Below are 25848 nucleotides of genomic sequence, written 5' to 3' on the forward strand. Positions count from 1 at the left end.
CCGTGAGTAAGTTTGGGCAAAGGTGTTGACTTCTTTTAGTAATCAGCTCGTCAAATTTTGATCTGGGCCACGAAATATTTTCAAATTGGAGATGGAGTCGCGACCATAGAAGGTTTGAAACCACAGTATGTGGGGTGTTTATCAAGCTCCGTGCTGCGCACTGGCATAAGGCTGATAAACAATCTTGTCGGTAGGACATGAAAACATGTGCCATCGGTCCCAGTTACACAACACACAGCCACATACTCCTGAACCGGATCGTGACCACCTCTGGTCTATGAGCAAAGTGTGACGTCATAACTCATTTTGAAATCCGCTAGTGGGCGCTAAAGAGTGTCCGGAATTTGGGTTGCTGAAATATGGTAACCCTATACTAGGTAGTCAAGTAGGTCTTTTTTATATCTATTAGACGGCGATTCACGAATATGCTGTGGTTGTGCAGCACAGATGGTAGGTCCTGAGTAGTCGATAGAAAAGGAACGATAGTAAAAGCATGGTCAGGGCGTGTGCATTATGCCGTTCAAGAGTGTGTTGCCCTGTGACCATCATCACGTCTCAAATAAATAATTGCTCTATATTTCCACGTGAGCGGCAGAATATTTTCAAAACGAAAAGTTGGTCACGAATAAGGTTGAATAAATACTCATATTGACATAAACCCAAATATTTTCTGATACTGATACTCATTGTCAGGTTAAGAAATACTGTATACAATTGGGGTTGCATTTTAAACAAAACTCAATTTAAAACAAACATGTTTAAAACAAGGCCATAATTTAAAACATGTTTTTATTGTTTTTTAAAGCCATGACGTCATGAATATTCAATTGTGACGTCATAGTGGATTGACATTGACAATTAAAAATATAGGGTAAATATATCTCCTCTGACGAAATATATGTACTATTAATGTTGAACCGACTATTTTGAGGGTTTCAACCATCTCATATCGATATACGTCGGCTGTATCGGGTGGTAATTGTCCGTAAGCTCATACAACATGTTTTTTGGAAAGTATTTACACAATTATGGCATAATTTTAAAACTTGAAAAAAAGACAAATTTTCTTTTTTAATAAGCCTTTGTTTAAAACACTGTTTAAAACATGTTTTAACCAAAGTGTTTTAAAACACCGTTTGTTTTAAATACAACCCTATCTACAATAGGACCATATCGATTGTCGACTAAACAGCACGCACTCCTGAATTCTGAACTATTTTACGAGGGGCATACCACAATTTCGGCCTGATGTAAGTATGTTCCTGTCTTTTGTTCAAAACGAGCGACCTAAACCGTGATGTCGGTTTATATGCACTCAAACTAGAAGTCTCTCACTCAAAAAAGGCTCCGACAAATGCCACGCATTATTATTTATTAAGTTAATCTGATGCCTTAATTCTGAATGACCCTGCCTAGAAAAGTTTTCGTTGTTTCGCGCGTTTCACCTTTCGAAATCGGAACTATACGCCCGCGCCCTTTAACTAAGCATAGTTACGAAACGCAAAGGATAACTTTTCCGAACAGAAAATATGTCGCATTTCGTGACGGAAATACTAACAAAAAATCTGTCGTGACAGTTTCAGAAAACACCCAAGGTGTAAATCGCCCACAAGTTGTTTTCAAAGTGCCCATCTTTCTATCGCTCCCCATATCCATCATCATTAAAGCACGCCATCGACAAACAAGCACACAGAATACGCCAGAGGATGCCGGCTTGGCGGCACGTACTGAAAATACATCAGTTCGCAATTGCAAACAGATTATAGCGTAGAGGTCGCAGTGTCTCAGTGTTTTCTGCACGTAAGTTCTCCAACAATGCATATTTGCATTCCGTCTGCTATTTGAGCGGGTACAGTTACGTCACAGCCGAAAGCCAAGTATACAGAAAAGCAAATATTTCCCAAAAACTTATTTTGAGAATCTCTCTGAGGTAGGTAAGGCAAGGAGTGGTGACAATCTATTTTAGCAAAGCCAAGCGCGAAACAATTAACTGATGATGAGGTCAATAACCTATAGAGAAGTTAGAAGAACAGTGTGCATTTGTGCAAGTTCACTCTACTTGGTTTTCATTCGCTGCTTGCCGTAAAATTGCCTTTGTCCAAATGGAAAGTATGACGTAAGCCAATGCCGTGAGCCTGTCAATCTCGCTGTGTCCACACCAAGGGGAGAGAGAGAGAGATCAGATTTATTTTCGCCGGCACCATCGAGATGCTTTGACGATGGAGATGCGATACGACCTTTCAGCAAGGTCATCTAGTCTGCACCACCGTATTTTTCTCCTCCACGCTGTCCATGGATGCTGAGCGCCTAGCTGGATAGTCGCGGATACCAGTTTTAGAGTCTTTGGTCTGACCCGGCCGGGGATTGAACCCACGACCTACCGATCGAGAAGCTGGACGCATAACCATTACACTATCTCGCTCGGTATATGATTTCACTCAATAGCAGCCAGAAGGGTAGTAACGACTCAAGTCGCAATTATCCGTTGAATGGGATCGAGCCATTTTATTAGAAATGAAAAATGACTCGACTCAAGTTGTGTGGAGACTCGACTCGTAGTCTGCATGACCACTGACCAGGCCTGCATATTGTTGGATATTGGTTTTCATTTTTGGAGTTCTCCAAAAGGAAGATTTGGAAACATCCAAAAATAAGTTATTTTTATGATGTTTTTTTCATGTCTTTCAGTTAAATAAACGAGTCACAGCTGTGTTAATACTTTTGTAACAACCAGGAAACCCGATCATGAAAACACACAAAAACAAACAGCATGTGTGTGAGTGGGTCGCCGAAACGCTGAAAGCATTTCCACTCATTCCACCCGTTTCTACTGACCTGGGTCGGCTGTCGAACAAGTGCACACCCGAGAAGATACAAAATATCGAATGTCAATTCAATTCTACATCCATGTCTCTCCGATACAAAACGATCGTTTCTTTCAATAGCACTATTCACGAACACTTGTCGGTAGCAGGCTTGGAAGATTGAGAAGTTTGGATAGTTTGAAGCTATGGCCAACAGTTCTGAGGATCCCTAGGCTCGACGTCTCCCACAACTGCGAAGATATAGAGCAGTGGTTCCCAACGTGGGCGATTTTGCGGTCTAGGGGGGCGAAAATGACGAAGTGGGCGATAGGGGGCGAAAATGGACAAAGGGGCGACAGGAGGCGAAAATGGCGAAGGGGGCGATAGGGGGGCGATGAAGCGTCAAAACGGTTGACCCTTTTTTTTAGTCAACCCACGGAAGTTTGGGAACCACTGGTATAGAGGCTGATTTCTAGAAATCAAGGGTGGACTTTGACCGGGCGTCTCTCACTGATTTATCTTTGGAGGGCATTCTCCAGGCCAAAGAGTTTGTGGATAATGTATTGGAAAGGTGGATCAAGATTGCTGACGATGTCGTTGTGTTGGAGGACTGGGATACAGGATAATAACATACTTTCGGTGCAGTTTTCTAGTTGGTTTGGGGATAAAAACACCTTCATTTGAAAACATCCAAATCAGGCCTGTGCAAGTGTGCATGACTCGACCAAGTCACAAAACTTGACGCATTCTATATGACATTATTCACGTCTCGTAGTATTATCAGAGTCGATAATGGAAAAATTGGCCCAGAAACCGTCTTTTATCTGTTTTAATAAACATGTTCAAAGTGAGAATAACAAGAGGTGTATTGAATCCGCGCCCTTCGACATCACTCAATATAGTTTCACAGAAGTTAGTTGAATTTGACTTGAACTCGATACTGAACAGTAAATAACACTATGACTCCAGCCAAATTGACTTGGGTAACGTTGGTGATAACTATATATAGGGCGCGATCATATTTGACATGTCAAAAAAAGTAAAAATTAGGTAAAAAAATGTCAAAATTGTTTACAAAGTTAAAACTTTTTTGCAACCTGCATTTCGTTTGTATCGTAGATTTTGCACTGTCGGTGAACTAATCATTTGACATTTTACAGCTTGGAGCCTACTTTATAGGCCTACCGTTGTAGATAGGACTTTGGAGCAGCCGTAAATGTTGAATTGCTCCAGCTCCGGCTCGGGTGCTTTCTTCTATCATACATTAGCTCCGGCTCCAGCTCCGGAGCCGCATTATTACCACTGCTCCGGCTCTGAAAACTATCGAATGGGTCTGTCTATATCAGGGTTGGTCAACCCGTGGCCCGCGGGCCATATGTGGCCCGCGAGGTAATTTCCTATTATATTATTGAAATCCTGTTATCTTACGAAAATGAATTTCTCAGATTGTGAACTTGCAAGGCTAACCAAAAATCTGATTAGTCTGGCCGCGACTCTTGGGATGTTGATGACTAAAATATCAGTTCCGACGCATTGGCAGATCCAGCGTCCAGTCGCATTTTTAGTAAATCATCGTACATTACAATACACTAAAATAGTAGTAAAATTTTTCTTCACGCTTCGCATGTTTAATTTTCACACAATTTCTTGCTTGTTAGCCTACCCCCTCCTGAAAATGAAAAAAACGCCTAATGTCACCGATTGAGTCTAACTATATATTCGCAATTAGGAGAGAAAGTCTAATCGCGTTTGCGCTCGCAGCCAGATCGTCGACGATGAAATGTAGGCACAAATGTCGCATATTAGCGGAAACTTTCGATATGTTCGGATGCCGAATAGTCCTGTACTGTCCTTGCAAAGTGAGCACACAGCGGGCGGTATACAGTAGACCCTCAATATACTCAAGTATTAATATTATTGACCTAGTTCATTTATAAACTTTAAAAATTTTACGCGCTTGGCGATGCTAGTGGCCCGCACACTTGCTCGTCAATTGCATGTGACCCTTTAGCTGAAAAGGTTGGCCACACCTGGTCTATATCGATTACTAATCTACCCGTAGGTTAGTTATCTATAGTAATCTAGACCAGAGTGCCGTCAGTATCATCGGATGCAGCAAAGAAAACATCGGTGGCACCGTGCCGGCTTGTGACGTCATAATCAATACTTGTCAATTGTCGATAACATCATAGTTGCACTAGAACGCACTTTACTCCATGCCATTGCTGTGTGTGTACCAGCATTAAAGTCCTGATGCGGCGTTTCAACACTGGCACTATACTCGTTAACATCAAGCCATACAGCTGAATTCAATCTTTAAATATGCGATTATTATTCAACTGCGACTGCAGTAGGAGTAATATGGGCGCATATCACGACCTGATCAGAAATACGATTTGTACCAAATTGCCAATGGTTCGACGTTCGATTTTGGTGCACTCGTTACCAGTCCATCCGGTGTCGATCAAGTTTATCGGAGTATAATATTTCCCCGTTGAAGCGAATCGAATAAAATCTGAATTGGTGCCACTATAGTACCACTGAGAATCTGATGTTTCATTAATATTGCAACCGAATTAAACTATAGATAACTAACCTACGGATAGATACGCAACACCCGTCGTCACGCTTGCTTGCCCGGAGGAAATTACAGCTCAGCAATCTGAAAGCAACACAATTGCTAATCCCATAACTACCATGGGGTTCTGACATCGCATTGAGTAGCTCGCATCGCGACAATTGTTTGCTGAGTGTAACGGCGTTTTGGGCTAGTCTTCTGCCATCCCCTATTTACGCTCGAACATCCTTACTGAAGTGAATGACGATCATGCGCAGTATGAATTCCAATTCGCATGCATAGTCGCATACGCAAACAAACACTATCCAATTTCGTGCCCTGATTAAAAAACTATCACGGAAGAACGAGTATTTGCTCATCCGATTCATAGAAAGGATGAGATGGAATTTCTCGATGCGTGCTCGTCATATCGACATGTGCAACGAAATCACGTTTTTATCCTCTGTGCCATTTAGGGTAGCCTAATACATTGTGATCATTATTTTCAAACCGTACAATTGGCCAACAAGGTTGTGCTGATGATGAAATTGCTGGTATGCCGAATGGGCCTACCCACTCTATTCACAGGCATATCTGGCATACCGAGGTTCGGCGCTCATGTATGATAATTGAACATGACTGCTCTGCTGTTAAATCCCTAGGAACATGGTTAGTCGGAAAAGGTAGCGCCAAAGAGGCCAAGCTTCTTAATGTCGCGAAGGCCTGCTGTTAAATTATGTGAAATCAGCAGATATGGTTGTTGCATATATAATAGCATCTTATGAAATACGTCGGAGCCGGAGCTACTCCTCAAATAATGGGCTCCGGCTGAATTTTATGTAGAGCTCCGGCTCCAGCTCCGGCTCCAAAGCCCTGGTTGTAGACGGCCCATTGTCCGCTCATTACGAATCATAGACATTCAAATGAAACAAATAGGTGGACATGTTGTTATCATCGAATGTTAACATGGTCAACGTACCGCAATATCATAACTCAGTGGTTCCCAACCATTTTCATCTCGCGGACCCCTTGGCCGAAATTCTATCTAAAATTCCCCCTAGGAGAAATCAGCCCGATGATTAAAAAAGGTCGTTTTTACCCGCGCACGCACCTGTTGACTGAAGAATAAGACGTGCGCTACAGAGTGTTTGTGTCAAGAAGGGCCGCAGCATTACCTTATTGTAGACCTCCAAAAAACAATGTATTTGTCCCAATCAACACAACTTGATTCTGGCAGGCTTCGCTAACAATTCGCACTATTAACTGCTGTGAAAAATCAGTATGCCTAAATTTACTAGTCGCGTGAATGTTGTTTTTAAAGTTTATTTAGGAATTTGGTCAATAATATTAGAACTTCTATAATCCATTTATAGCATAAACGTGATAAGATTTCCTGCACGAGCTTATAGAAATGGTGTCTTCGAAAGTTTCGGACACCCATGCCACACTGTTAAGCGACTATTGATGAAGTTTCGGATTACTTTGTTGAAGCATGTTATTTCGTGACCTCGGGTAAAGATTCGAAATTCGTATATCTTCACTGGGGTGATGTGTTTTCCTCGTCGGGTCGCATTTGTACCGCTAGGCTCAGATTCCAAGGACAGGACTATTCGTAGCCGTTAATTCGGAGCCGAGCAGTCATATCAAAATCGACGGTTTCGGTAAACATTTTTCGGTCATTTTAGATTCTGAGTGTTATCATCGTCGATCTTTCTCGGAGCACACTTTGCGAATTCGCAGATGTCGCGAAACGTTTATATATCGTGATGGGTCCTGGCGCGGATAAGCGCGTGCCTAATGGTCCCGTACTAGCCTACTGCGCAACTCTAGACCAATGCATCTCTACGGCTTATAACGAGACTAAAAATATACCGTCCTTTGATAATTACTCAATTCTGTAAATCAAGCGTATTTAATGTGTTATTTCATTCATTTGTAGTTTTCTAGTGACACTAAATCGCGCGATGTGCGCAATGAAATATTTCAGGGTAAATAGTTTGCCCCAAAATAATATATTGCTCATTAAACAAAATTAGTAAAGAATTGGAGGCATGGTCCCTTTTACCCTCTGGTTAATAAATATAGCACAAGAAATTACAATTCATCGTCACTGTCCGTTTTGGCAACACCAGGTTAGCATGTTTTGTCACTACAGATTTCAAATAACATTTGAACATACTTCCAGCAACAACAACAACAACAACAACAAAAAAACAGCCAAAAGCAACATGCGCTCGGAAATAACTAATCGACTACGTGACAGATCAGAAACGAAACATTTGGTAAATCCGTTACAATTCAAAAGCAAAATTACCCTCTAAAAATTACCCCTAAGGGGGAATTCCTCCCCGGTTGGGAACCACTGTCCTAACTGAAGCAAGACTGCTTGGGCATTGCATGATTCTTATATCGAGATACGCATGACGAAAAATTATAATGTAGACACCATTGTCAGAATGAAGCAACACGGTGTGTCACCAGAACTGTACGCACAACTTTCAGTGTTGTCAGCCGGCAACTGCTGCTGTTGAGCGTTCTTTCTCCATTCTTGGCAAGCTACTTTTAGTAAGACAGATAATTTCTACCCCAGAATGTAGGAAAGTATCTTTCGTTGTATGGCAAAATTTTTCAATTAGTTCTACCATAATGCTAACGTAACTACTTGAATTCTTCATAGGGCCAGTTTTCGTTAAAATAAAGTTTTTTTCATGTGAAAATTTGTCAGTTTTTGAGGAAAATTTTTTTTCAGGCTAAACTTCTTCGTAAGGACAGACAGTTCCAACCCAGAATTGAAGAAAAGTATAGGCTTTTGGAAGTACAGAACTTCAATATTGCTGCTTTATGTAAAAAATCGCCCTGGTGATAACCAATCAACGTGTTCATCTGCCCAAGACACTCGCAGAATATACAATGCCATGTACATGAACAGATAGGTCTAGTTGCGGTCTCTTATTGATCCACCTCGGCCAGCAACACGGCGGACGAGGAGCCCAGAATAACATCCGACGAGGGGACTTAAATCCGGGTGTAAACAGCGCCTATGCTCACCACTACATCTCCTGCACAATGGCGAAGCAAAAGGTCTTTGCGCACCATGAACTATAGGTTATTTAGAATATGATATTTAACATCTGGCCCGCATATATATTCAAAATCAATTTTTTTCAGTTATCAAGCCTCGTGAAACCTTAAGGTATAAATTTTCTCTGCAACACCGCATACAGCTAATCACCTTCCACTGCCAGGTTTATAAATATGTGCACAGAATGCCGCTGGATAGTTAGTAGACCAGCGTCTATTTCAGAGGTCTCAAACACGCGGCCCGCGAGAACATTTTGTGCGGCCCGCGACGGTACTTTGGAATTTCAAGTATTCAACAATATATTCAAGTGCCATATGTCTTTTTTAGATATAAGAACCTAAAGTTCACCCTAAAACTACTATAAAAATCACTGAAATATCAACAAACTTCACTATCACATCCCTTTTAAAAGCTATCATGCGGTAGAAGATCCGCTGTTACGTCACATTACTAGTTCATGATGATAAAACATGACTCGTTGATTTGTGACTGAAAATTGTGATTTGGTTTGGTGCGACCTTTCGTAAAATTACTCGATTTCGGATTGACTGGGTGATTAAATAGAAGTGACTCGAGTTGAGTATGGTCAAACGTTAAAATTAGAGGACTTGCGACTCGGAACGGTGACTTGGTAATCCTACGGACGCAACAATCTGTGAAACTGCCATGGGGAATAGTAATATATCAGAACGTCGTAGCTTGAGTTGCATAGGGTATATAGCAGTGGTCGGGAGCCTATGGCTCGCGAGCCATATATGGCTCTTTTGGGTATGAGATATGGCTCTTTGAGAAATTTATATTTTGCACTTAATTTATCAATATTGCAGCAACTTGACAGTATATTTTCATGACGGCGAGAATAATTATTCTCGTACATGCAGCATGAACATGTGTTTGAGATGTCCAGGCAGTGGGGTATCCACGGTTAGGGGAAGGACTGCCCGCTTTTCAAACTCCCCAAATATACGTTGCTGCCGCGCCGGCGACTAAGACCACTCGCAAATTCGATCTACCCACCATCGCGCGCCAAGAAATCGCGAATTGCACGATACCTTGATTGGCGAAAGAGTATAGCAGAGATGGCGACGCTTGTAGGACAATGCAATTTCGAAATACACATTGCCTTCCTGATCTACACCGATAAATAAACTGCCTTGGAAGAGACATTGGCAATTACAAATTCAAATTAAAAGCAACGCTATCCGTTTTCTTGATTGGTTAGTAGCTTTCTAGCAACGCCGTAAAAATGTAGGTGTGTAACGTAACGCAACGTTACGAGGCGACATGTACATTTAGAAGGCGATCAATACTTAAGATTTTCAGAATCAGCGCGACAAATGCATGTGATTAATATCAGTGATTATAAATTCTAAGCTATTCACGATGTGATGCGCTGTCACAGGTGAGGCTTGGCCCGTCTGTGCCTCATCTGAGCATCACCTCTCCTTTCGTGCTTTATTTTCGAACAATAAATATGAACATTCCGTGAATTTGGTAATAAAAATGTTTAAGAACTAGTCATTAATAAACATCGATAGAAGATAACAATAACCATTGAAGGGTTCACGATTTTCCTTCACTCATCCCCAAGGACATCTAGAGAACTGCCTGACTTGCCTCCCATAACCCGACGTCGCTGTCACACGTTGGGTATGTACTGCTAGTGACCATGTTTGGCTCCACCTACCCATGTGGGCAGAAAAATATAGCGCACACTACGAATCCCATATATTAGTGCTACCAATTAGGGTTGGGCACAATGCTTTGAGTACTCGAATCTGAATCGAGCAATAATTTTAATGATTCGAGTCGAGTGGTAAAATATGATTTTTTTCGAGTACTGAAAATATACGATCCTCGCAACTGGAAGTTAATTTACTAATGAGAATTATGGTTTCGATACTATTTTCCACTGAGGAACCCTTGAAACCTTGATTGGCCGCGTTGCGGCATACGAGACATAGTACAAAAAACCTACGAACGTTACTGCAAATACCACAATTCCGAAGTCATGATCATTCCACAACATTGTCAAGAAGTGCAACGCAATGAAAGTATATTTAATGTGACGGATACCAGGCATTGTATTCGTCGTGGTGGCACAAAAGGTACATATTTGAACTTTGACATAGTACATTCTGTTGTGATGACATAAATGAATGATACTCGAATACTCGACTTGACTCGAAGCACATTACTTGATTCAGAATCGAATCACACGGGTACTCGATTTTGCCCAGCCCTACTACCAAGTACGAATACGCCAAGGATGTTCAATTGTGACGTAACAGTTGATTGGCATGTATGGCTCTTTCGGAGTTACAATTTCAAAATATTGGACCAATATGGCTCTTTGGTCGAGAAAGGTTCCCGACCACTGGTATATAGCTATCTAATCAGGTCAGTATGGCAACGACTGGAATTCTGGGACACCGTAACGTATAAGTGGTTACATGCTAGGTGTTGTTTGTTCCCTTTATCCATGTTATTATCGGTGGCGATTAATGTAGTAAGTACGCTCCACATCAGTAACTCCAATGAATTCTTCGCCGATTGTACATTTCTATTCCAGGGGTTCTTAACCAAGGTCCGTAGACCCCATCGGGGTACGAAGCACCACATCAGGGTGTACGAGATGCATTGTGGAATTAGGCCTATATGCTGTGGAATGTTTTTGGCCAATTCGTTCTACTGGAAAATAGTTTTCGTGCTACACACGATTTTATATGAATAGGCTTTCTGAATTTAATATATAAGTACCATCAGAAATTGCGCTGAAATTGGACAGGGGCTAAGAGAAATCTTATTGGAAGCACACCTAAAACGCTAAGAAGCAATGCTATTACTATGGCTCAATAATGAATATATTTAAGTTGGTATTGATATGTTCCAATTCCAATAATAATCGAAGGCAAAATCTAACGCTGATTTAATTTGACTTTGGCAATGACAGTAACAAATAGCCTATACTTATCACGACTATATCAAAACCAGGATTAGGCTACACCGCTCAAATGCTCAGATATCAGATCAATCTTCAGTATATTATAAAATATTCTACATAAAATTATTGCACGTTCAAGGTCCGCTAGCTGCAATATCATAACCCGATAGTTTTATGATGTCACGATGCATCCATTCTCATGATGCCTATTTTAAGCCAACTCTCGCCCCCCAAAAAACTGGTATGGGGTGCACCACAGGGTGATCGATTCAACTTCTGATGGGCTTACTATAAATGCATCTGGTTTCTATTAGGGATGGTGTGAACCTCTGAAAGGTTCAGGTTCGTGTGAACGCGAACCTTTTTGAAAGGTTCTGTGTGAACGCGAACGTGAACCTCATGACGTCATGTGACGTCATATTGCTGATTCCAACCCTACATTTCAGTGAAGTGATAGCCGATATTAATGTACACGATACCTAGCGACAACTAGGGCCACATAATGCCACAATGCTGAAGTACATACTAACATTTTAAACGTCGCCGAATGTATCAACTGGGGCAATCATATGATATCATAATCCCATAAAATCAATATCTTCCGTCGCTTTGCCAACAATTTGTACGAGGGCTTGCAAGGGAATATAAGCTTACGGTCTAGGCCAGACCGGACAATGTTTTCGGCGTTAGAGTATTGCTACGTTGACATTGTGCAGATTGTAAAAGGGGTTTCTAGACTTGCTACCGATATTAACCCATTAACAAGTTAGAGAGTAGTAGCCAACACCCCAATCGCACGGATTTGGTTTTCATGATAAAATAAACATATGAAATCAAAATTGACTCCGTACGCCTGCAGATTTGTTTTTTACATCAAACAACGATATCAATTTCAATAATTGGTTGAATAAGCATCATTCGCGAACTACCTACATGTAGTGTAGGCTATTTCGCTCTTGATGTTGTGTGATTGATTGCGGGTCAAGCTCACTGCAGAGAGTCACTACATATTCGAGCAAACTTTTGTAACAAAGCAGGCAAAATTTTGGTGATTGTCAAGGTGCATGCTCGCCTAGTGTTTGATTTTTTTCTCATGTTGCCAGCGCCATGCATAGAGTCACCCGCAGTTGAAATGCAATTTCAACCAAAGATGTTATAGCCTACTGAAGTGAAAATTGTAATTTATGAAAAAGGTTCACAGTGCAGAACCTATCAAGGTTCGTTTGTGAACGTGAACCTCTAAATTTCCGAGATTCACACACAGAACGCGAACGTGAACCTCACATTCACACCATCCCTAGTTTCTATGTACGTGCATCTAGTTGTTAAATTTTGTGAATTAATTCTGTCAATAATGTTGGTTCTTCCATATATATCACTATAAATATTTTATCCTCTCTCAACCCACGTCATTAGAGTTAGCGGTGCATAGCATGGTGGAGATTAGGACTTCAAAAATTCAGGGAACGTATAATTGTACATGTACGTACAAGTACATGTACATGTACAATTTGTACATGTTCGCACCAGGTTACACATCCGGTGGCTTCCAACCTTTAATGGTCGCGAATCCATTCGCAATTAGAAAAAGTTCCGTGCCCTACCGGGAAATTCTGGACGTATGGCAATACCCTAATCAGGGCCGTAACAGCACTTCGTCAGCCCCCCCCCCCAAAACTTTGGTCGTGGGCCCTCCATAGGGTTATAGACCGAACTTCTGGGGGGCTTCGCCCCGAGACCCCCCTCCGGCGATACCCTGTTTCCGCAATTTATGATATGCGTTGGGAGTTTGTTTAGTGAATCAGCTTTTATCGCCGAAGCGCGCGAAGCGCGGGAAATTTCTAGAATTCATGACTGAATCGGTCAGTATGATCTGGAATTGCATATGTATTGTTATCACTTTTTATCTTCTCTCTGCTCACGTAATCAGATTTGCCGGCAGAGCTGAGTGAAGTGTCTTGAAAACGGGAGGGCCCGTAAATAATAATTAAACATCTTCGGGCGGGCGGACCCGTTGATATGTCTTCGTTACATGATGTTATTTCGTGACTTCCAGTCTGCTATATCAAAAAATATAGAATCGCCCAAACGTAGGCTTCTAAACCAAGAGACGCCCACGATTTCAAATTGGTATTTCTTCACTGGCATAAAGTTTGTGAAGTATTGGCGATAGTGTGGTAGTATACGCATCAATCACTCGGCACTATGCATCCCTCCAGGGCAACCGTTTATTGTAGATGGCCAAAGCCGCACATAGAAAGCACCAAGTTCAAGTGGTACACCAAATATCGCTACACTATAATATAATGCAGGAACATACGAATATTCAATCATTTACTAACTAAATAAAGGTCTCAATGCAACCAATTTAAGCCTGACAAATTACTGCACTACACACATCTTGCTAAGAACATGAGGCCAAAAGAAATAAACAGACAAGTATTGAGCACAGAAAATCACTTAAGCATGACACCCATTGTTACGTTTGAGCGTGGCTAACATACCGAGCCCAAATAGTTCGAAAGTGTGTCCCTGGAGGACTATTTTATAAACGAAACACGCGAACAAACACTCTACTGCAATATACTAGACGCAAGCTTCCAAGAGGCAAATTTTCTCATGTCACAAAAATACCCTCCGCTGATATGCACGGAAACCCTTCAAATTTCGCCAAATTTGTCAGGAAACACATCTTGAATGATTTCAAAGGGCCAATACAGCTCGGAGTTATATCATCATATAAGAGGACCAGGTCCTCTACGGTAAGTTTTCTGCTATACCAGTAACGGGCTGCGTGCACACTACATTCCCTTGCGAGGGAATCTTGCTCCATGCAATGAGGTATGGTGTTTCCAATTACAGGTCAAACATGTATTGACTGATTTGCATTCAGCGTTACCATGACCATTACTTAGACAATTAAAGCATAGGTTCTTATGAAGAACAAGTTCCATTTTCTGGTTCCGGTTCATAGTGTTGTACCTTTCACATCTGTAAATGCTGTGTGACTCATCACAACAAGGACATTTTGGGTTTGTAGCCATTTGATCCAATTCATTTGTACAGTACGCAATAGGATGATTGTTAGTTATAGTTGCAAATGTTTGAGCGCTTCTAGACTTAGGCATATAGGATGGGTTTGAAATGGAATCACCTTTCATGTCCAGTGCCAATATCTTTCCATAAAACGTATTGTTAACATACGCTCTCAATTCAACAAAATTCAACAATTTCTCATAGCTAGGGTCCGGACCATGGATCCAAGCTTCCCGAACAAAATCCAACTGCAAATGATATGGCAAACGTTTGAAGATAGCCTCCAAATAGCAGTGAGCATCAAGCATAAGATGTGAATTCCAATTTGATAAAATGATCCAGCAATTTCGCATCTTTGTTGCAAAATCATATAAAGCATCGGAATCATTAGGTTTCAAGCGAGGCCCTTCTGTAATTTGTTTAATATGGGCCTGTATTATAAGATTTCTGTTTCCGAAACGAAATTCCAACGTTTGCTTGGCCTTTTCGCATCTTTGTTGCAAAATCATATAAAGCATCGGAATCATTAGGTTTCAAGCGAGGCCCTTCTGTAATTTGTTTAATATGGGCCTGTATTATAAGATTTCTGTTTCCGAAACGAAATTCCAACGTTTGCTTGGCCTTTTCATAACCAAGGCTTGGAGGTTTGATAATCACAAAATGTTCAATGGCTTGCTTAGCTGAGCCCGTGCAGCTTTGAATTAAAAATGAAAGCTTTTCAGAGGGGTCATAAGGAAACCTCTCCACAACCTGATTGAAATATTGTATAAACAAATGATAGTCCTTTGCTTGGCCGTCAAAAGTGATAGGGGTCAATTTGGAAGTTAATGAATGAGGCATCAATATATTGTCATCATATGAATTAAACTTGCTGGGCATTCGGCCCGCCCTCGGCAACTCCAAATGATCACCATGAGCTAGGGGAGGCTGTGGTCGACTATTCAATCCCGGCTGAGAATCATCCAGGGCATGCGGAGCAAACGACGGTCTAGGTAAATCAGAATTGCCTGAACAAGACACTGAAAATTCGGACACTGCAGGGGGCCAATGGACCACCGCAGGTGGATTACAAGTAACATTTGGATATTTACCAGCTGACAGAGCTGTGCTGTGAGCACCCAAACCCTCAACAGAAATCTGTGGTTCAATGATGCGAGGTTCCATTTGAGTAGAATAATCAACAAACAACGGGCCATTCGACACTGGCACCGAGCCCGTAAAATCCCTGGGGATTACTCTAGGACAATTTGCGTCTCCTCCAAATGGAGAAGAATCAACATAGAAGTTTGACACAACAGTGGGCTGGATTACAGTAGAACAAATGGGAAACTGGGATGGAGCAGGCACCTGTTGAGAAGCATTAAGATTCGCCATGGGATGAGGATTACCAACATGTAGCGGGTTACACCGCGGTGCTACCGAGCCCATTACCTGACTTGAAAATGTAACCGAACAAACAGGGTTATTTTTGATCTGGGAGCCACCCAGTAAAGACAGATCCGACGAGGGCGAATACTGTCTGCGAGTCACACACTGTATGGTGGACGAACAAGGATGGGTTACATTAGGTCGGATGGAGGAATCATCAACAAGCAGCGATGACTGCATATATTGTGGAATCGACTGAGTGGATAAGTTACCGAACCGGGAAGGATTTACATACCCACTAAATTTAGTTGAGCCTTTCGAGCTAACAATTACGGGACAGAGAGGTGTTGAGCTAACTGATTTCGATGTAGTGGTTGCACCAGCGATTGGTACACATGGATGGATTGACAGATCGACCAACTCGGCGGTGTTAAACAACGGTTGGCCAGCACTTGTAGGACAATATTCATAATTTGGAAGATGGTGATCAAACATAACAGGCAATTGGTCAGATGATTGAATGAGTAGTTCTCTATTTGAACGAGCATTGAATTTACTTGAACGGGACGAATGTACTGATTCCGACTTCGATCCTGCAGCTAACACTTGTGCCTCTTGGATTTGAAGTTCCGCCAATTGCAATTCCGCCTTTGCAGAAACAATGCGCTTCTTAGCATCCAACTCCATCAATTTAGCCGACATCGCAGTCGATGCATGGGATGCGGAAGTCTTGACAGAATTACGATCCGATTTTACAGAGTTTGAATTGGAGGATTCCAGACATTTCTCTTGGAAAACACAATAACTTTGACTAGTTGTCTTCTTCAGATCCATGATTTCGTACAGTTTTAACTTACAAGTTTCAATGTTAGAAGATTGACTCTCGACACCCTTCCTTTGAGCGTTAAAATTCCGAAGGTTTCCAATCCACTCATTGAATCCTATGATCAGTTTGTCAATCAGCGGTACAACCAACTTGTAGTTCTTAGATTCATTCATGAGTTCAATAACCTGCGGTAAAAGGGACTCCACCTCTTCATTGTGCAGTAGTGTTTCCAATTCCAGCAGGTCCGTACCGGTAGACACTTGTTCATTCGTTGCCATTTTAACAGGTAATCCAATATGAAGAGCGGGTTTGCTTATTGGTGTACAATGTGAAGTATTGGCGATAGTGTGGTAGTATACGCATCAATCACTCGGCACTATGCATCCCTCCAGGGCAACCGTTTATTGTAGATGGCCAAAGCCGCACATAGAAAGCACCAAGTTCAAGTGGTACACCAAATATCGCTACACTATAATATAATGCAGGAACATACGAATATTCAATCATTTACTAACTAAATAAAGGTCTCAATGCAACCAATTTAAGCCTGACAAATTACTGCACTACACACATCTTGCTAAGAACATGAGGCCAAAAGAAATAAACAGACAAGTATTGAGCACAGAAAATCACTTAAGCATGACACCCATTGTTACGTTTGAGCGTGGCTAACAAGTTTTTCTCAGCGGGATGGTATTTGTTTTGTGAGGTTCAAATTGCAAAGACAGGAACATTCGGCGCCAGTCATTTAGGCGCCTATGGACAATTAAACCTATATGTATTTTGTATATATAACGAAGTCTTTGGTCAGCATAAGGGCATAGACCCTTTCGGCCAAGGTTTTCTCGCTGCCGATCGTTCTGGCACACTTCTTGGAGTCGCATGTTATATAGCCTAAAACTTGATTGTATGTCTTGGTGGGTCGTGGCGCGGTAATGGCCCATACCCAATAATAAAGATACATGGCTACTGGAATTCCCGCGCAGCGCGCAAAATTTTTGAAAAAATTGCATAAATTTTCGAAAAATACTCTATGATTTATGCTAATTCACGAAATAATTCTGGGCCCCCTTCAAGCTCGCCCCCTCCCATTGGGGGGTTTGGGGTGCGGCAGTTACGGTGCTGTGCCTATACCACATTAACTCTTTCGACGCCGAGCTAAATTTGACGATTGTCTTCAAAACGCCGCGATTTTCACCAAATAACCCCATTTTCAACCGATCGTAACTTCGTCGCTACCTTAGCTACCGAGACGTACCTACCAGAGATGAGCGGATTTGAAATTTCTATGTCCTAATCCAATCCAAATCCGAACCTTCAAATCCAAATCCAAATCCTAATCCATAACTTTTTCATATTCAAGTCCATGTCCAATCCTAATCCGATTCCAACTGGAAATTCAGAAAAAAAACTAATTTATGCAATGGTGGGATTCGAAAATTTTCTTTCACAACCAACGATTCACTTAATTCAAGATAACCTAGTAACCATAAGTACATTAATAACTGATCTGAATAAAGTTTGTTGCCATTCGCCACAGGACATTTCAATCTCCCAGAAAAAAGATAAATCCAATCCAAATCCTAATCCGTTCTGAAAAAAATGTCTAATCCAAATCCAATCCAAATCCGACAAAATTTCACAAATCCTGTTTTTTCAAAACCTAATCCTAATCCATGCTCATCTCTGGTACCTACGTCCGTATTGTAGCCGCGAACGATATCTATCTAATGATGCGTAACGTGCCTTGATTGATCCTGTCGTGTTGCTAGCAGAGATGAGCATGGATTAGGATTAGGTTTTGAAAAAACAGGATTTGTGAAATTTTGTCGGATTTGGATTGGATTTGGATTAGACATTTTTTTCAGAACGGATTAGGATTTGGATTGGATTGAACTATTTTCTGGGAGATTGAAATGTCGTGTGGCGAATGGCGACAAACTTTATTCAGATCAGTTATTAATGTACTTATGGTTACTAAGTTATCTTGAATCAAGTGAATCGTTGGTTGTGAAAGAAAATTTTCGAATCCCTACATTGCATAAATTAATATTTTTTTTCGAATTTCCAGTTGGAATCGGATTAGGATTGGACATGGACTTGAATATAAAAAAGTTATGGATTAGGATTTGGATTTGGATTTGAAGGTTCGGATTTGGATTGGATTAGGACATAGAAATTTCAAATCCGCTCATCTCTGGTTGCTAGGACAGGCTTCGGTACGAACTGAAGTTTGGCTGATTTCAGGCGCGCTGCTGCCAAGGTATGGATTTTGTTGGTGTTTCTATGGTACTTATAGATTAGCTGTGACGTTGTAAATTTCACAGAATATTCTTGTTATATCATATATTGATAATATATTATCCTTAAATCGTTAATTCCTTTTCAATGACAACGCGGAGGTTCAGAACCGTCGTGAAATACTGCTGCCGACATGATCTTCGGCCGTCGATGCTTCAAGGTTATAATTGTGACGTCAAATCCACAATAATGGCTCGAAAATTTGACTTTTGCTAGTACCGGTACTTAAGTTTGTTTTTCAGGCGCAGTAACATACCGACGGAGCCCATTTGTGTACGATTACAAGCAACGATCTGCACAAAAACATCATTATTTGTCTCCGTTGAGTCCTCGTCATCTCCCGATGCAATTTTACGTTTGAAAAACTTGAATAAATACGTATATATTGGTGTGAAGTCTGTGTTGTCGCAGTACATGTACTGACTTGGTGGCTTCAGTAGATCCGTATATTAACTTAACGCGCGATGTGTCGCTAAAGATTGGTGATAATTATGTAAAATGTCTTTAGGTATTGACATCTGTTGAAAATCATTACCGTCGTGGAAATATATATCAAATAAAGTTACTATTCCGTACAGGTAATCCAGCGAAATTGCCTCTTAGTAGCAAGTCTTGAATTTTGAATTCATTACCGCACAATGCCCCGACTGCCATGGACGCAAAACAGCATGTCAGATTTTCGAGACAAAAATACGCTCTCTCGATTTAGCGAACATATGGGGATACGCGGCGTCGAAAGAGTTAATTAAGACATTATGCCCGGCACAAAAAACAAATTTATTCAAATATTTCACAACATAATTTTTTTCGTATCCTGCGTGAATAGTACAATAGTAAATTACATTTCCACGATGTTTGTGGAATGCCCGTCAAATAAGGCCTACTTGGAAATTATACATTTTATATCCCTCTTATTGATGCTGCGGCCCGCGGCGTCATCAAAACTAGGAAATTGGCCCGCGAGCACATTTGAGTTTGAGACCTCTGGTCTATTCCGTCCCAGAGACCCATCCACGTTATGTAGGCTTACCATATTTTGGAAATGTAAAAAGAGGACACTTTTTCAGAAATTTCAGACATGCAAAGCTGGAGAAGAATTCCCAAAAACCGGTAAATTTTTCCCACTTCGTGATCGGTTGACTAAAAAAAAAAGGTCATCACTTCCGCTCAGAGCTCAAAATAACGTTTTTCTCTCCACATTGCCAGGTGGATGACTAAAAAAAAAAAAGGTATCCTTTTCGCTCAGAACTAAAATAACCGCTTTTCCCTCCGAAATACCCGCCGGAGCTTCACTTCTGCGCTTATTTGCGGCATTTCACTCGCAATTTCCTCTAAATCTGACCTAAATTTTCAAATAAGAGGACAAAATCTCAAAAAAGAGGACAAAAGGGCGTCCTCCGAGGACACTTTCAAAAAAGTCAAAAAAGAGGACAAATCCTCTTAAAAGAGGACGTATGGTAAGCCTAACGTTATGACGATACCTACCCTCATCACCGCGTAAACGTCTGCGGATCGCGGGATAAACCCAATAAGTCAACATCAGTCCATTCTGATTGTACGTAGGATGAAAATACTGCAATTATGCTAGGGCAAGTTCAAAACAACTGCTCAAAATTGATTCAGAAGTAGCAAGAGACGAGTCCATTAACCTTGAGCGTGAGTAATCAGTTTCGACAGGTATGTAACCCTTCTGGGCCCTATAAACCAGCCAGAGGGGTTCTCAAAGGGTGGGCCCACAGAGCATTTTGAGGTGTGCCACAGAGCTATTTAGGAAATTTCAGAATTAATGTAAGTTTAGTTATATTTCTTACGTTATTCGCTAAAATATATTCGTATCATCTAATTATACGTAGGCTACATAAAGCTTTTCATCCAACTCTGATTAGACGTAGTGGCACGTAGTCAGCATTAGGGCTGGGCAAAATCGAGTACCTGAGTGATTCGATTCTGAATCACGTAAAATGCTTCGAGTCGAGTCGAGTATTCGAGTATCACTCATTATGACGTCACAACATAATGTACTATGTCAAAGTTCAAATATGTACCTTTTATGCCACCACGAAGAACATCATGCCTGTTATCTGTCACATTAATGATACTTCGGTATGTTTTCGACCATACCGACTTCATTGCACTTCTTGACAATGTTGTGGAACGATCATGACTTCGGAAATGTGTTATTTCCAGTAACGTTCGTAGCTTTGTACTATGTCTATCATGCTACGACACGGCCAATCAAGGTTTCAAGCAGGGTTTCGGAGCAGTCGTAAATTTAAACTGCTCCAGCTCCGGCTCCGGAGCTTTCTTCTATCATACATTAGCTCCGGCTCCAGCTCCGGAGCCGCATTATTACCACTGCTCCGGCTCCAGCTCCGGCTCCGGCCCTGAAATTATCAAATGGGCCTGTCTATATCAGGGGTGGCCAACCCGCGGGCCGAATGCGGCCCGCGAGAGGGTTTTGCGTGGCCCGCGAGGTAATTTCCTATTATATTATCGAAAAGGAATTGCTCAGATTGTGAACTTGCAATGCCAACCAAAAATTACAAGTCTAGCTGCGACACTTGGGATATATGTTGATGACTAAAATATCAGTTCCGACGCATTGGCAGATCCAGGGTCCAGTCACATTTTCAGTAAATCTCCGTACATTACAATAAACTAAAATAGTAGAGAAATTTTTCTTCACGCTTCGCGTGTTTAATTGTCACACGATTTCTTGCTTGGTAGCCTACTCCCTACTGAAAATGAAAATAAACGCTTAATTTATCCGATTGAGTCTAACTGTATTGGCAATTACGGGAAAAAGTCTTTTCGCGTTTGCGCTCGCATAAAGATCGTCGACGGTGAAATGTAGGCACAAAATGATTGTTGCATTTTGTTGGAGACCTTCGATATCGATGTGGCCAGACGCCGAATAGTCGTGTCCTTGCAAACTGAGCCTAGCTGGCGGTACAGTAGACCCGCAATATACTCAAGTAATAATATTATTGACCTAGTTTATTTATAAATTTTGAAAATTTTACCCACTTGGCGCGGCTAGTGGACCGCGCACTCGTTTGTCAATTGCATGTGCCCCATTAGCCGAAAAAGTTGGCCATTCCTAGTCTATATAGATTAATAATCTGCCCATAGGTTAGTTATCTATATAGTAATCTAGAGTCTGTCAGCCGTCAGTAACATCCGACGTTGCAACGAAGACATACGTGCCGGCTTGTGTCGTCATAAGGAATACTTGTCAATTGTTGATAACATCATTGTTGCACTAGAACGCACTTTACTCTATGCCAGTGGTTCCCAACCTTTTTCATCTCGTGCCTCCCTTGGCCGAAATTTAAGCCAAAATTCCCACCTTTGGATAAATCTGGCCGATGATTAAAAATGTCATTTTTTACCGCGGAAACACTTGTTGACTGAGATAATAAGACGGGTGGTATCGAGTGTTTGTTTCTAGCAGTGCTGATAACACTTTGTAGACCTCCAAAAACAATGATCTTGGTCCCAATCAAACAACGTCTGGAAGACTTGACTCAACAGACCCCCACACTTCCATTTGTGTTTTTTGCTTACCATGCACCAATCAGTAATATAGGCTAACTGTTGTGAAAAATCAGTATGCATAAATTTACTGCTCTCGCGATTTTTTTCTCAAGTTTGCGTATGCATTTGGACAATAATTTTGGTACTTTCATATATAGGAGGGTTGACCAGACTCGAGTCACCATTTTCTAATGACTCTGCTTTACTCGAGTCATTTTCTCAAAATACGGAAACGACTCGACTCGACTCGAGACAATCTGGGTATTGACTCGACCTGGACTCGAGTCATTGTGCATGACGCGAACCAAGCCATATGAATCGAGACTATAAGACGGCCAAGACCGACATTTGATTGTAATTTCGAAGAACAGTAAAGTGACCAACCTATTGGAATCTCGTCTATTGATCCTGGTACTTCACAATGCGACAAGAAACTGCTCAAAGTGAGGAAAATTAGTTTATCATAAATCCAAATCATTCAATATCACCAAACAGTGTTGACTGGAGTGTGACTTGGACTCGGACTCGAGTCACAATACCATGACTTGGACTCGACCCTCTTCTCGGGGACTTGGACTCGGACTTGACTCAATGGCGAATTGAAAATGACTCGACTTGACTCGAGTCAAAACTATGAAAGTGAGATTGACTTATGACTCGGAGCCTCGTGATTTGGTTACAGCCCTGATATATAACATGTACACGTGATCAGATTCCCTGCTGGTGCTCATTGGAATTTGAGACACCAATTACGTTTCGGCAACATTGCACCAAGTTTAACATGTCTTTTTTTCGATCGGGTTGTTCACTAAAAATAAAGCAAGGCTAGCCACCTCTTTGACTTGAATTGATGACGTGAGAATATTTTGTCACTGTCTGAAAATGTTAACTTGAAAATATAAGATAAATACTTTCACTAGAGGCCTTGTTGTGATAGATTCGGCACGACATTTCCTCGCTTAGGGTATATTTGATTGAGACGCCGTCGCTGGCCTACAAAATTGTCTTGCAAACTGCAGCACATCTGAACTAGTTTCAAAAAAGGGGGGAATTTGTATGTGAAAAAGAGATTTCAAATAGCATTTGAACACACTTTCAGCAAACAAAAAACAGTCATAAGGAGCATACGTTCGAATATAACTGGTTGTCTACATGACAGTTCGGACATGAACAATTTGGGAAATCAGTTACAATTCTAAAGTGGAATTCCTCCCTAAATATTGCAAAATTCCCCCCAAGGGGGGAATTCCTCCCCGGTTGGGAACCACTGCTCTATGCCATCGCTGTGCACAGCATTAAAATTCAGGCTTGCTGTTCAATTATGATAAATCAGCAGATGTGGTTGTTGCATGTATAATATAGCATCTTATGAAATACGTCGGAGCCGGAGCTACTCCTCAAATAACGGGCTCCAGCTCCGGCTCCGGCTCCGGCTGAATTTTATGTTGAGCTCCAGCTCCGGCTCCGGTGAAAATGCACGGCTCCGGGGCTCCGGCTCCAAAGCCCTGGTTTCAAGGCTTCATCAGTGGAAAATATTATCAAAACTATAATTCTTGTTAGTTCATTAACTTTCAGTTGTGAGGAGCGTACAATTTCAGTACTCGAAAAAATCGTCTTTTACTACTCGAATCGAATCATTAAAATTAATACTCGATTCAGATTCGAGTACTCGAATCATTGTGCCCACTGCCCAGCCCTAGTCAGCATACACAATTTGAAAACGTTAGGGAGATATGGTAGCTTTTTCTACTGGCTATGACAACCTACGGCTAACAGCAACTAAAATAATTTCAAGCCTATAGTAACTGGAAGATAATGCTGAAGTAACCAAGTATTCCGGCAGGGTCATATGTCGTATGCCGTTGAAAGGGGCATGCAATGAACCCGCAATGAAGTGCAATTGATTTACAGATTTACTGTACTTCGGCAGGCCGCACTATTGTAAGCTAAAAATAGCCATAATTGCAAATTATTAGCAACTTCTGGCCAAGGTATCAGAGATGAGCACGGATTAGGATTAGGTTTTGAAAAAACAGGATTTGTGAAATTTTGTCGGATTTGGATTGGATTTGGATTATACATTTTTTTCAGAACGGATTAGGATTTGGATTGGATTGACGTATTTTCTGAGAGATTGAAATGTCGTGTGGCGAATGGCGACAAACTTTATTCAGATCAGTTATTAATGTACTTATGGTTACTAGGTTATTTTGAATCAAGTGAATCGTTGGTTGTGAAAGAAAATTTTCAAATCATTCCATTGCATAAATTAGTTTTTTTCTGAATTTCCAGTTTGAATCGGATTAGGATTGGACATGGACTTGAATATGAAAAAGTTATGGATTAGGTTTTGGATTTGGATTTGAAGCTTCGGATTTGGATTGGATTAGGACATAGAAATTTCAAATCCGCTCATCTCTGCAAGGTATACTGCACCACCACATCGAATCTTAATGGATTGAGGATTTATCGGAGCGCATTAATCTTTGAAGTCTGTTTAAAATGTCCGGCCTGAAAATCATTGTACAATGTACATATTGAAAGAGTCACAGGAATTGATGGGATCATTGGATTGAATATTCTGACATCGCAACTTCAGTTGTTTTGGTACAAGACATACAAAGTACATCATGCATATTGAAAAATCTTTCTTCACTTCTCTGTAGTACCCCATTCACCTATGAACTGTTCGATGCTGGCCCAGAATGATTATATTTTCCACAATAGTATCACTGAAGTCCCAATCACACAGTGCGGGGTTCTGATCACTGTTTCGCGACGCATATGGAGCAGCGGACGAAAATAATCTACTTAAAATGGGCCACGGCCAAGAACCTCTGACCTAGAAAATAGTCAGTTATTATCAAACCAGAGTTCATTATCACAATCATCAGACTGGCAAATGTATGCACAGATGTGGCTTGTTCCATACTATCTAGGCTTACCATATTTCGGAAATTAAAAAAGAGGACACTTTTTCAGAAATTTCAGTCAAGCATAACTGGAGAAGAATTCTCAAAAACAGGTAAATTTCACCCGCTTCATGATCGGTTGACTAATAAAAAAAAAAAAAAAAAAAAAAAAAAGGTCATCACTTCCACTCAGAGCTCAAAAACACGTTTTTCACTCCACATTACCAGGTGGATGACTAAAAAAAAAAAAAAAAAAGGTCTTTCTTTTCGCTCAGAGCTGAAATCACCACTTTTCCCTCCGAAATACCCGCCGGAGCTTCACTTCTGCGCTAATTTGCGGCATATCACTCGCAATTTCCTCTAAATCTGACCTAAATTTTCAAAAAAGAGGACAAAATCTCAAAAAAGAGGACAAAAGGGCGTCCTCCGAGGACACTTTCAAAAAAGAGGACAAATCCTCTTAAAAGAGGACGTATGGTAA

The 25848-nt window shown here is 41.1% G+C and overlaps 1 protein-coding gene and 1 long non-coding RNA gene across 2 annotated transcripts; one reads left to right on the plus strand and one right to left on the minus strand.

The window, feature by feature from the left end:
• Positions 1–14843: 14843 nt before the first annotated feature.
• LOC145452742 (uncharacterized) lies at positions 14844–17292 on the minus strand. The gene is made up of 2 exons (XM_080330897.1): positions 16649–17292; positions 14844–16579 (listed from the first exon to the last, which is right to left on the minus strand). Exon 2 carries the CDS (start codon positions 16491–16493, stop codon positions 14844–14846), a length of 1650 nt encoding a protein of 549 aa, XP_080187023.1. The 5' UTR covers positions 16494–16579; positions 16649–17292.
• A 1438-nt stretch (positions 17293–18730) lies between these two features.
• Positions 18731–19313, plus strand: LOC145452251 (uncharacterized). The gene is made up of 2 exons (XR_013919264.1): positions 18731–18880; positions 19161–19313. It is a non-coding gene; the product is annotated as an uncharacterized LOC145452251 (long non-coding RNA).
• The last annotated feature ends 6535 nt before the right edge of the window (positions 19314–25848 follow it).

This window comes from Botryllus schlosseri, chromosome 12 (genome assembly GCF_051294905.1).
Source record: "Botryllus schlosseri isolate E-star chromosome 12, Bs_hap1, whole genome shotgun sequence".
Classification (NCBI taxonomy): Eukaryota; Metazoa; Chordata; class Ascidiacea; order Stolidobranchia; family Styelidae; genus Botryllus; species Botryllus schlosseri.

Excerpts from the sequence above, each read along its gene's own strand:
- LOC145452742 (XM_080330897.1), bottom strand. The coding sequence starts at position 16,493 with ATGTCGGCTAAATTGATGGAGTTGGATGCTAAGAAGCGCATTGTTTCT.